The 10,123-nt window shown below is 44.1% G+C and overlaps 2 protein-coding genes across 2 annotated transcripts; one reads left to right on the top strand and one right to left on the bottom strand.

Annotated features, from left to right (window-relative positions):
• The first annotated feature begins 323 nt into the window (after positions 1–323).
• Positions 324–4,717, top strand: LOC123144793 (enhancer of rudimentary homolog). Its single transcript, XM_044564032.1, has 4 exons — positions 324–559; positions 3,574–3,667; positions 4,187–4,307; positions 4,416–4,717. Exons 1-4 carry the CDS (start codon positions 557–559, stop codon positions 4,507–4,509), a joined length of 312 nt encoding a protein of 103 aa, XP_044419967.1. The 5' UTR covers positions 324–556; the 3' UTR covers positions 4,510–4,717.
• A 1,119-nt stretch (positions 4,718–5,836) lies between these two features.
• Positions 5,837–9,731, bottom strand: LOC123144792 (pentatricopeptide repeat-containing protein At1g01970). Its single transcript, XM_044564031.1, has 2 exons — positions 8,679–9,731; positions 5,837–7,202 (listed from the first exon to the last, which is right to left on the bottom strand). The coding sequence occupies exons 1-2, from the start codon at positions 9,654–9,656 to the stop codon at positions 6,168–6,170; spliced, it is 2,013 nt and encodes a 670-aa protein (XP_044419966.1). The 5' UTR covers positions 9,657–9,731; the 3' UTR covers positions 5,837–6,167.
• Between the last annotated feature and the right edge of the window lie 392 nt (positions 9,732–10,123).

The raw sequence follows: 10,123 nt of genomic DNA, 5'->3' as shown, positions 1-10,123 counted from the left end.
GCGAGCCGGGGCGACCGGCGCAAGGTTCAGCCGGTCGTCCGGCGAGAAACGTTTCCCTTCTAAAAATACCATATATGTTAAATCCTTGCGCGTGATGCTTATTTTAGATCACCCGCTAAAAAAATACTCCTAGATACTTAGTATTTCAGATGCATGGCATCGCAGATAAGCTGAGCAAATTCTCCAACTAGTGACCCCTAAAAAAAGTTCAAGTTCTCCAACTTGTTTTCTTTTTTTTGGACAATTTCTCCAACTTTTTTTTAGTGTTGATTTTTTTAGGGGATTTTTTTTAGTGTTGATGAAGGTACGAAGATGAACTTGGACGTATCCGGACAGGGTCGCACGGCCCTGTCCAAGCCAACAGCACCCCACACCTTAACCCTAGAACATCTTTCAGACGCCTCCCTGCTCGCCCTGCTGGCTCTCGCGTTCTCAGCAAACCAGCGACGGCGACGGCGACCGCTCTTCACCGCTGCCCCCTTCTCTTCTCGGGCGTCGGCAGATCTGCGCGGGCCGCTATCCTCTCCTTCCCGACAGGCGACAGTCCTTCCTAGCCATGGTGAGCCCCCTGTCCTCTCTTTCGTCTAGGTTCTCTCCTTCCCTGTATACCATCGCCGCAGAATTTTGGCGGCCACGGAGGTCAAGTGAAATTCCCTTTGAACGCTAGATTGTTTGGTTGTAGTTCGGAGAGGTTGCAGTCTTGGTTGGAGGAGTTGGTAGAATTTAAACTCTGCTTTTTCTGCTAATGCACTGCCTGCTGCCGGCTATTTAGGTTACATCCTCCATGTTTCCAGCTTGTAGTAATTGTAAGCATATACTCCCTCCGTTCCTAAATACTTGTCTTTCTAGCCATTTCAAATGAATATCACATACGGATGTATGTAGACATATTTTAGAGTGTAGATTCACTCATTTTACTCCGTATGTAGTCACTTGTTGAAATGCCTAGAAAGACAAGTATTTAGGAACGGAGGGAGTACTTACATAGTTAAAAGAAATCGCTAGGCGTTAATTGTACGTTTTTGCCACCGCCTTGCGCTTTTCTGACCAAAGACAATGCACTGATTAAACGCAATTAAGCGCTTTGCTATCACCTAGAGCCTAGACATGCCTTTTTAACTATGAGCATTAAATTAGATTATAGCCATGCCCCCTGTGTTGGGCACATGTTTGTCTGTACTCATATATCTTAGAAATATACTCCCTCCGTTCCTAAATATTTGTCTTTCTAGAGGTTTCAAATGGTGACTACATACGGAACAAAATGAGTGAATCTACACTCTAAAATATGTCTATATACATCCGTATGCGGTGACTATTTGAAATCTCAAAAAAGACAAATATTTAGGAACGGAGGGAGTAGCTTTTTAGGTTTTAAGCTGAGAAAAGGGACTATGGGAGGATGTGTCGAGCTGTGGCCTAGCCCAAGCTGTCGATGATCACCTAGCGCTATCTCAATTAACGTAGGGAACGTACGCTACTATGAATGTTTCTGCCAAGGTTTGAGCTCGTTCTCCGGACGGATTCGGATCCTTTTCTCTCTTTTGAAATTCTATAGATATAGATGTCTCGACTGCCGAATCTGAATCCAAATCCTTAGAACAACTCGATTCCGTTGATTCACTGTCTATTTTCAGTCTTTTCTTTCTTTATAGTTAAGTAATAATGTTTGGTACTAAAAAGCTGTAGATAATTTGCATTGCTTTTGAGATCGATTGGGAGTAACTGCTTTCCACGTTTCCCCTGTAACTTACTGTTTAGGGGCGGTTGTGTCTGGAGTGTCTGGATCAGCATGATCAGCTTGTATATATTTTCTTTGAAGATTGGTGGCGACCGCGAAAAAATCACTTGCTTCCCTGAGTTTTTGGAACTCAACCCATATCTTCCACAATCGACCAATTCACATCATGCCACAAACACTTCACTCTCGACAAAATCATGCATATATTGGCCGGCTGCCGAACATACCTTTTGGATCATATACAACAGGGGTTGTGAAACAAAGTATACTCGCCATTCTTTCAAAAATGGCAAATCTCATGCCGGATACTTGTCGGTGCAATATAGCTTAGAAAAAGAACCTTTTGACTTGAATATAAAGATGGCTGCGGAACAAAGTATTTTGTGTGTGATGTTTTCCTCCTATATGTATTTCACCTGAAGTACTTACGCTATGGTCTATGGGCATGTAGGCAATCAGGGCGTATTATCGAGCAGGTTAATTTCAGCAAGAAAAAGAAATATCTGATATTTAGGCCCAGTTTTAAAGATCGAGTGCTTATTTACTTATTATCCATCTCGCCATCAGTTATGCTTAAACACTTCCTACAAAATGCACATGGAAAGCTTTCCTGCAATTTATAAGAGCATACTTATTGGCTTATTGCACAGTACGAGAATTTATCTTTCAAGCAGAACATATAGTTATTGCCAGGAAGTAATGCCAGCTATCTGAATCATTATTCGAATTTGGCTGTTTCCCCTTTCTTATGAGTTGCCATCATTAATGTGTTGCGTAGTTGATCTTACCTATATTCGAAAACAATGTGTCGGCATAAAAATCGTTGCTAGCACACACACACGAAATCTGAAGAGTTGGAAAAATCATCGTTTGGTGCTGTGGGGAAGCCTGAGGTTGTAGGCAGCTGGCGGCGCATCAACCTTCTCCCGTGAGGAATCAACAGTGTGGAGGGAAGGAAAGGAGGCAGCATCGGGAAGAAGGACGAAGGAGAGAACGTCGTGTTGTGGTACCTGTCTGGTTGCTGGCACTGATGCTGCTTGCCTGCTCATGGAGTTAGGGCTAGCGGGAGGGGGACAGGGGTGGAGTCGGCTGCATGGAAGAGAATGTTGGGGGAACCCTAACTTCATGTCGTGTGCATATGTGTTGTTCTGGTGCTTTAATGGGCTGGGCAGTCTACACTGACTATTTTTTTTATCCTCTTTATACTATTTTCTTTCACAAATGTGTGCCTTATTCAACCTTCTGCATTCTTAGACTGCCACCTAGCATGCGCCTAAGCGGCCATCCAGCAGCTGCCTCGAGGATCTAGCATGTTTTGGGACCTTGATTTGATTTTTTTTTACTCTTTTCTCAAATAGAACAAAAGCTGTTTGGTGATTGCAAGACTAAGTATGTTATCGATACTATTACTTGTTGTTGCAAGACATTGTGTTGGGCTGCGTTTGCTTTAGTCTACGACTATTATTACTACCCGACAAGAAGTTTTGTGGATACCATAATTGCATAATATCCTTCAACTTAAGGAACATCAACTGTTTAAACAGAGGAACTATACCTCACATACAATCAATGGGTACTCAAGAAAATCTTCACTTTTGTAGTACTGTCTCTGTTAGTACAAGAGTTGCTTCTAGAAATAGCGGCTATTTTAGAAACCTATTCAACACCCAAATATGGACAAGTTTATTAACTCTTTATCCCATTTATTTAGCATCCATTTATATACATTGTTATTCACTGTGGCATCTTAACAATGATTAAATTAAGTCATTGGTAATCTTGGAGCAATTTATGTGTGTTGATATCTTAATCTGTTTTTGTGCATCTTGTAGGCTGGGAGGCACACCATTATTCTGATGCAACCATCCCAAAACAGGAGCTCCAGGACGTTCATGGATTATAATTCAATTAACCATGCATTGGATGGTACGTGTAGTTTCTTTAAGGAACCTGTGCTGCAACGTTCAAATAACTAGCCCAGTTAATATTATTGGCACGATTGTAGTGATTACCATATGAGTTGTAGATTTTATGTAGATTCATTCATTTTTTCCTCATTAATAAGTTTTTTCCCTCAGTTTTGGCTGTGTTAAAAATGACTAGCTGAAAATTGCAATAACAAATCAGCCTGTGCCTATCCTATCCTATTATTAGTCGGAGGCACGGTCAATATTTAAGGCTCTATCTGTCTATGTATTAAACTCAGTGAGTGCTCAAGTTTTAGGAAACTAAAGGCGAACTGGGTAGCTCCTCAGTGGCAGTGTATCAAATTAGAAGTATTTTTTTACAAGGACCATTGTTTCATATTCCCTACTCTATGCTCAACTGCTCACTATCATATGCCGTAATAGAATCAGAATTCTTTTTTCCTCCAGAATTGCTTGTTGTTTCATTTTTGTTTTGTAAATTCATTAACTGTTTGCTACCACTCCCTGTAAATGGCAGGAATCTGTGGTCTCTATGAAAGGAAAATCAGGGATATCAACCCAATGATCCCGAACATAACCTATGACATCACCGACCTGTACAACTTCATCGACGGCCTAGCTGACATCAGTGCGCTAGTGTGAGTAATATAACTTTTAAGATCATCAATCATTATTAGATCGCTGTGGGGCAAAGTTGATTCACGTGTTCCTGTCCAGAGTAATATATCTATGTTTTCTGTTTGCAGCTATGATCACGAAATCCATGCGTTTCTGCCATATGACCGGCAGTGGATAAAGCAGAAGCTGTTTCAGCACCTTAAGAAGCTGGCTCAAAGATAGTGACTGATGCGTGGTGTTTGGTTCAGTATGTCGTCACCGGCAGGCATGTGTGATAATTTGTGTCCGATTAGTCCACCAGAAGGGTTTTTCTTGTACAATGATGAGAATTTCACATGGCATGCTTATATTCTGGGTGTGAAACTCATAGGTTGATGGTGGTTTGCCTCCGGCACCCTATATATATGAGATGAACGTATATTTGTTGTTTTACAAGTGTCTGTGCGTCAACGAATGCTTCAGGTACCAATCTTGGCAACGTGTCAGGTCCAACCTCATAGTAGGTCGCTATTCTGCAAGGCTGTAAGTTCAGCCATTCAAGAAGAACGTCAAAGTCGTACTCCCTCGTTCAAGATGAACCTGTTGATCCTTGCATTCCAATTGAAAAATACTGTACTCCCTCGTTTTTAAATAGGTTTATAATTTTTAGTTAGAGTCAAATGATTAATACTTTGATCAAGCTTGTAGAAAATAATCAACAACTACACAATCTTGAACAAATATAATATGAAAAATATATTTTATATTGTATCTATTAATTTGGTATCATAGGTCTTGATAGCTTTTGCTACAGACTTGAACAAACTCTATACCGTTTGACTAAATAAGAAATTTGTAGGCCTTTAAAAAAAATTGTAGACCTTTTCAGAGGGAATATGACAAGGGGGGGGGGGGGGGGGGGGGCGGGATTATGAGTCAAAATTTAGCCTATACTAGTATAACGTATGTGCGTTGCTACGGGATGATAGAAATAATTGAAGTTGTATCGGATTAGTAGTAGTATATGACAATCAATGCGCTTACAACAGACGAAGAGAAACTCAAACAAGCAGGCAACACTGCACACTTGCGTAGCTGCAGGGCCATGGGAGCACCGATGCAAGATTTGTAGCGACAAACAGCATGGCCAGATTTTGAAATTTGAAATTTAGGATGACGAAGATTAGGAGGGGCAGCTGGGGGATGCATTTCGGGGAGGAGCCGCGGCAGGAAAATAAGAGTAATCGGCGGATTGACTGGCTGGTTTGTGTCGCGGTAAAACTATATGTATTGTCATGTACTTGTAAAATACTTCCTCATTTGAAACATGAGTGGGCTACATAAGTTCTCATTCAAAACATGCGAGGTGGTCAGTTGCTGGTTTGATCGAGCTATGTAAGTGTAGTCATGTATGAGATCGAGGGAGATTGGGGTGAAGTGGGGAGTGAACTCTTCTCTTCCAAACGAGAGGGGCCTGGTGGGTTCTAAATAGAAGACAAAAAAATGAGATGGAGTGAGAGTGAACTCACCACTAATCACGTTTAGACGTGCTAACAAGCCGTGAAAGCTCTTGGGACAAACTCGGGGGTATTTGCTCCGAGAAAGATAAATAAATCTGTTTCTTGGCACAATCTGGCGATTCAGATTTTACAATGACAAAACATGTTATATGAAATACAAGTGCAAGAACCGATTTATGAGAGCAGAAAATTCATGGCACTAGCACCAGGGGTTCACGCACTCATCAACTTCATCTGAGCTTATGGTCTACAGACCTTAAATAACAACTAAAATTCGCCCGATAATAGGGATCTTTATCACATCAGTTCCTCTGAATAATCTGTGACGTCGTTGGTGCTACTGCTAGATTTCATACCAGAATCAGTGCCATGACCAGCTAGCTACCTGCCAGCCAGGCGACCGACGCCCCTGACCCCGGCCTCGACTGTTGCTGATGGAACAAAGCCACGAGATCTCATCATTTTGAAATATTTGCTTGCATCTTCCGAGAAACCCCCTACCTGAAGGCCTCTTATAATCCTCTCAAACTGATCAGCCTTCAGCAGTCTCTTCTTCTCTTCCAAGATCTTGAGGGATTTGCGGGCTTTCTCTTCCTGGCGTGATTTCGCATACATATCAGCAAGGTAAACATGGATCTCTAGGGGCTCTTCTCCCACCTTTCTTATCTTCTGTACAAGTTGTTCAGCCTCTTGCACCAACTGCAACGTGGACAGCCAATCCAGCAGGGCCAGATTTGTCTTAACTCCAGGTTTAACCCCCTCCTTCTCTAAACTCAGCAGCAACTTCAAAGCCTGGTCCAGCTGGTTCTTCTTCATGAGTGCAGTAATCATACCAGCCAGGCAACGGTCATCTGGTTCATGCCCATTCTTCCTCATCTGTTCAAACGCTTCATATGCACAATCAGGGTTGCCAGCCCGTCCATATGCTTCTATAAGCAATGTGAAGCACTCCAACGGGGGCTCAATTCCAGCGAATGACATTTTTGTTTTTACCGATTGAGCTCCATCTACTAAGTTACGCTCAGCATATGCCCGCATCACATCCATGTATATTTCCCTGCTGGGTTTCATGGAAAGCTCATCCATTTTCTTTACCAATCTCTCTGCTTGTTTCGGATCTCCAGCGTTAATACAGGCACTAATCATTGATGTAAAGAGTTTCGTATCTGGTTGGAGGCCCTCCTTTTGGATAAAGTCAAACGCCCGCGTGGCTTGTTCAAGATTGCCAGATTTGCTATACATGTGGACTAAGGTGATGGATGTGAGGATATCAGGTGCAATATCCTTCTCTTTCATTTTACCAAGTATCCTTTCTACATCTTGCACGTGATTTGCTCTAGAGTGAAGATCAATTAACTTGGAGTAATCTCGGATAGTTGCAGCAAATGAATCTTCATCCAAAAGAATTTCAGCAACCTATAAATTGAAACAAAGTGCAAATGTGAGGTATTAGTGCTAAGAATTTCAGCAACCAATAAATTGAAACAAAGTGCACATGAGAAATTATACAAGAGTATTAGTGTTTGCTGAATTAGTGCAGCCCGTGCAGGCATTTGAAACAAAATGTTAACTGGCCAGCTATGCAAAGTAACTCACATCATTACGGCCCTTCAGTAGTTTGATGTAACCATGTACTGGAATGCATAACTCAAGCAATTCTATGCCAAAAATAGAGAAAACAAGGGTAAATTAAGTGAGAGGTTGGACTCAGTTTATTTCTGACTGAACTCGACCAGTCATATACATTGTCCATCGCAAACTGAAGCTTCATTTCCATGTAAACTCAGACAATTTTAACTAACTTACAGAAGGCCGAAATAGTAGCAGGCTACTATACTAGACAAAAGCCAGTCAAGAATAACCTTTCACATCATGGGCCACATGTAATAGCGTTCAAATTTATTATCAAAGCAACTGAGGCTGAAGTTCATCTAAATACCAAAGTTACACAAACCACGAATGCATCATTTGGAGAGCATGGTATCAATCCTTTCTGATATCCATTATTAACATATGTAAAAGCACTTGTGCTTGCCACGTCAAAATCGTCATGCCAGGAAATAAATATTCATAGCAGTACTTCTAAAACACGTAGCAGTATGTTATGATAAAAGTTAGTGGTTGCATAATTCAGACCATAGAACGTTAACAGTGAGTTATATTTGGGAACAGAAGGAGAGTTGTGTTGATGGACCCTACTGTTGACTACTAGACTATTGTTTTCTGGGTCTTCCTAAAGTCACTTACATGGGCTAAACCGCCACATAAAAGCTCGGAGTTTTAAATAGTAAATTGAGGTAAAATCAGATTCCCAAAGTTTACCATGATACAGACATCCTTACTGTCTAAAGCGAGATCAATTCCAAACAGTACATTTCGTCCTAATTATTATCAGTGTGCACATATGGGTCTCCAAGCCATGCCGGAAAAACCTGATTATGCCCTTTCCTATCACGATACGGAAGAGCGATAGCAAAAAAATCAGTTCTATACTTCAACAATTCTGGGGCTTGTATGTCCCAGACTCCCAAGTCCACAAACTAGCCACTCGAAACACAAACATCAGAGGCATAAAAACACTACGTGAACCAAGGAGCAGAACAATTTGTCTCCAAATCACAAAGGCGTAGTCAGATGAAACGATCAGAGATCAACCTAGGGAATCCGATGTGTATTATGAAGGCAGATTAGGCATGAAGACATTGTCACCTCAGTGCTATTTTCTGTTTGATGAACGAACTAGTTATGCATGCAGTAAGGCCATTTTGGCACAACAACTACTGAAGCTACAAACACACTATAGAAGAATGAAACATAGTACTACCTGCAGCAAAACTACTGAAACACTAGAGCATAAGCAACACTAGATTTCATTAGAGTGGAAAATCTGACCTTGAGATACAACTCAACATTCCGGGCCTTAACCCGCTCGAGGAGTGCCATCCAGTCAACGCGCTTTGGTCGGAGCTCCTCCTTCCACTCCTCCATGGCAGGAACTGGGTTGCCTTTCCTCGGTTCAACCGCCAGCAGTTGCTCCTCGGCCTTCTTCGCCTTCCCATCTACAGCCTTGGCCTCCTCTGGCACAAAGTGTGCCTCAGCTTCAGCCGCCCGCTCAGCCACCTCAGCCCACTTTGGGTCTGACAAGTCCAACCCAGAGATCTTGAACTTAACCTCCCCCTTCCTCTGCGGCAACGCGGTTAGCCTCGCCTGCGGGGGTGCGGCAGGGCTATCAGCCGCATCAGCCTGTTGGCGCATGACCTCGAGGCCGCGGTAGAATTCGACCTCCTCGAGCTTCTCGCGGGCCCACTTGAAGCGCAGCTCGCGGAGCATAGCGCCGCGGATGCCTACGTCGACGGCAAACCGCGTCATCTCCTTGACATCGTCGGAGTGGAGGTAGTTACGGAGGTCGGCGCGGACCTGGTCCCGGCGCATGGCCTCTTGCACGGAGGCGCTGACCTCCCACACCGCCGCCCAGAGGTCGTCGCTGAGCTCGACGGTGTCTGGCCCCGGATCGGCTCCGGAGAGGCGGTTGAGGACGGCCTCCGCGATAAGACGAAGCATTTCGTCGAGCACGGGGCGGGTGTGGGTGGGGAAGGAGGCCGCGAGTGTCGGACGGAGCGCGGTGACCAAGCGGGCGAGGAACTCATCGAGGACAGGGTCGGGGGCGGGCTGAGCATGTTCCAAATCAGTGCTCGGGGGCGGGCTCTCCTCGGATTGGAGGATGCGGGAGGCAAAAGGGGGCGCAGCTTGAGGAGGAAGTGCGGAGTCGGCGTGAAGGTGCCGTTGGAGGAGGGGCGGGGCGACCCTGGTGGCGGCCAGGGAGGTGGGGAGACGACGGGCAAGCTTGGAGAGGGAGAGGAGGGCTCTCATGGCGGCCGCCGTCGCGATGGCTGGGAAGAAGGCCTCACCGAGAACCGAGACGAGAGAAAAACCCTACGAAGCGTTTGAGAGAGGGCGAGAAGAGGGCTGCTGTAAGATCTACGCTCAATCCGCGCCGTCGAGCTCTCCGATCTGACGGTCATCCGTGCTTGCTGCCCTTGAGTTGCGATCACGACCTTCCTCCGGCCAAATTAACTCTTTTGACCCCTTTTGCATAGTTTAGGACGATCTCACCTCAATTGTAAAAATAATTCGGATCTGACCCTTTTTCACCGTCACTCGATCCAACGGTAGGGTACAAACTACCGCCACGGGTCCTGGCGATAGGGTTCGGGTCAACGTAAACGGTGTTGTGAGGCGTTGTTGATGTAGATAAGTGTAAGTGCATCTAGTGCCACCCTTAGTTGGTTTTGGACTATTGACGATAAACTTGGTTGAGGGACTAATGTGTTTGTGAG

Source organism: Triticum aestivum, chromosome 6D (assembly GCF_018294505.1).
Source record: "Triticum aestivum cultivar Chinese Spring chromosome 6D, IWGSC CS RefSeq v2.1, whole genome shotgun sequence".
Taxonomy (NCBI): domain Eukaryota; kingdom Viridiplantae; phylum Streptophyta; class Magnoliopsida; order Poales; family Poaceae; genus Triticum; species Triticum aestivum.
The sequence above is the reverse complement of the archived record's forward strand: the minus strand, read 5'-3'. Positions and strand labels throughout refer to the sequence as shown.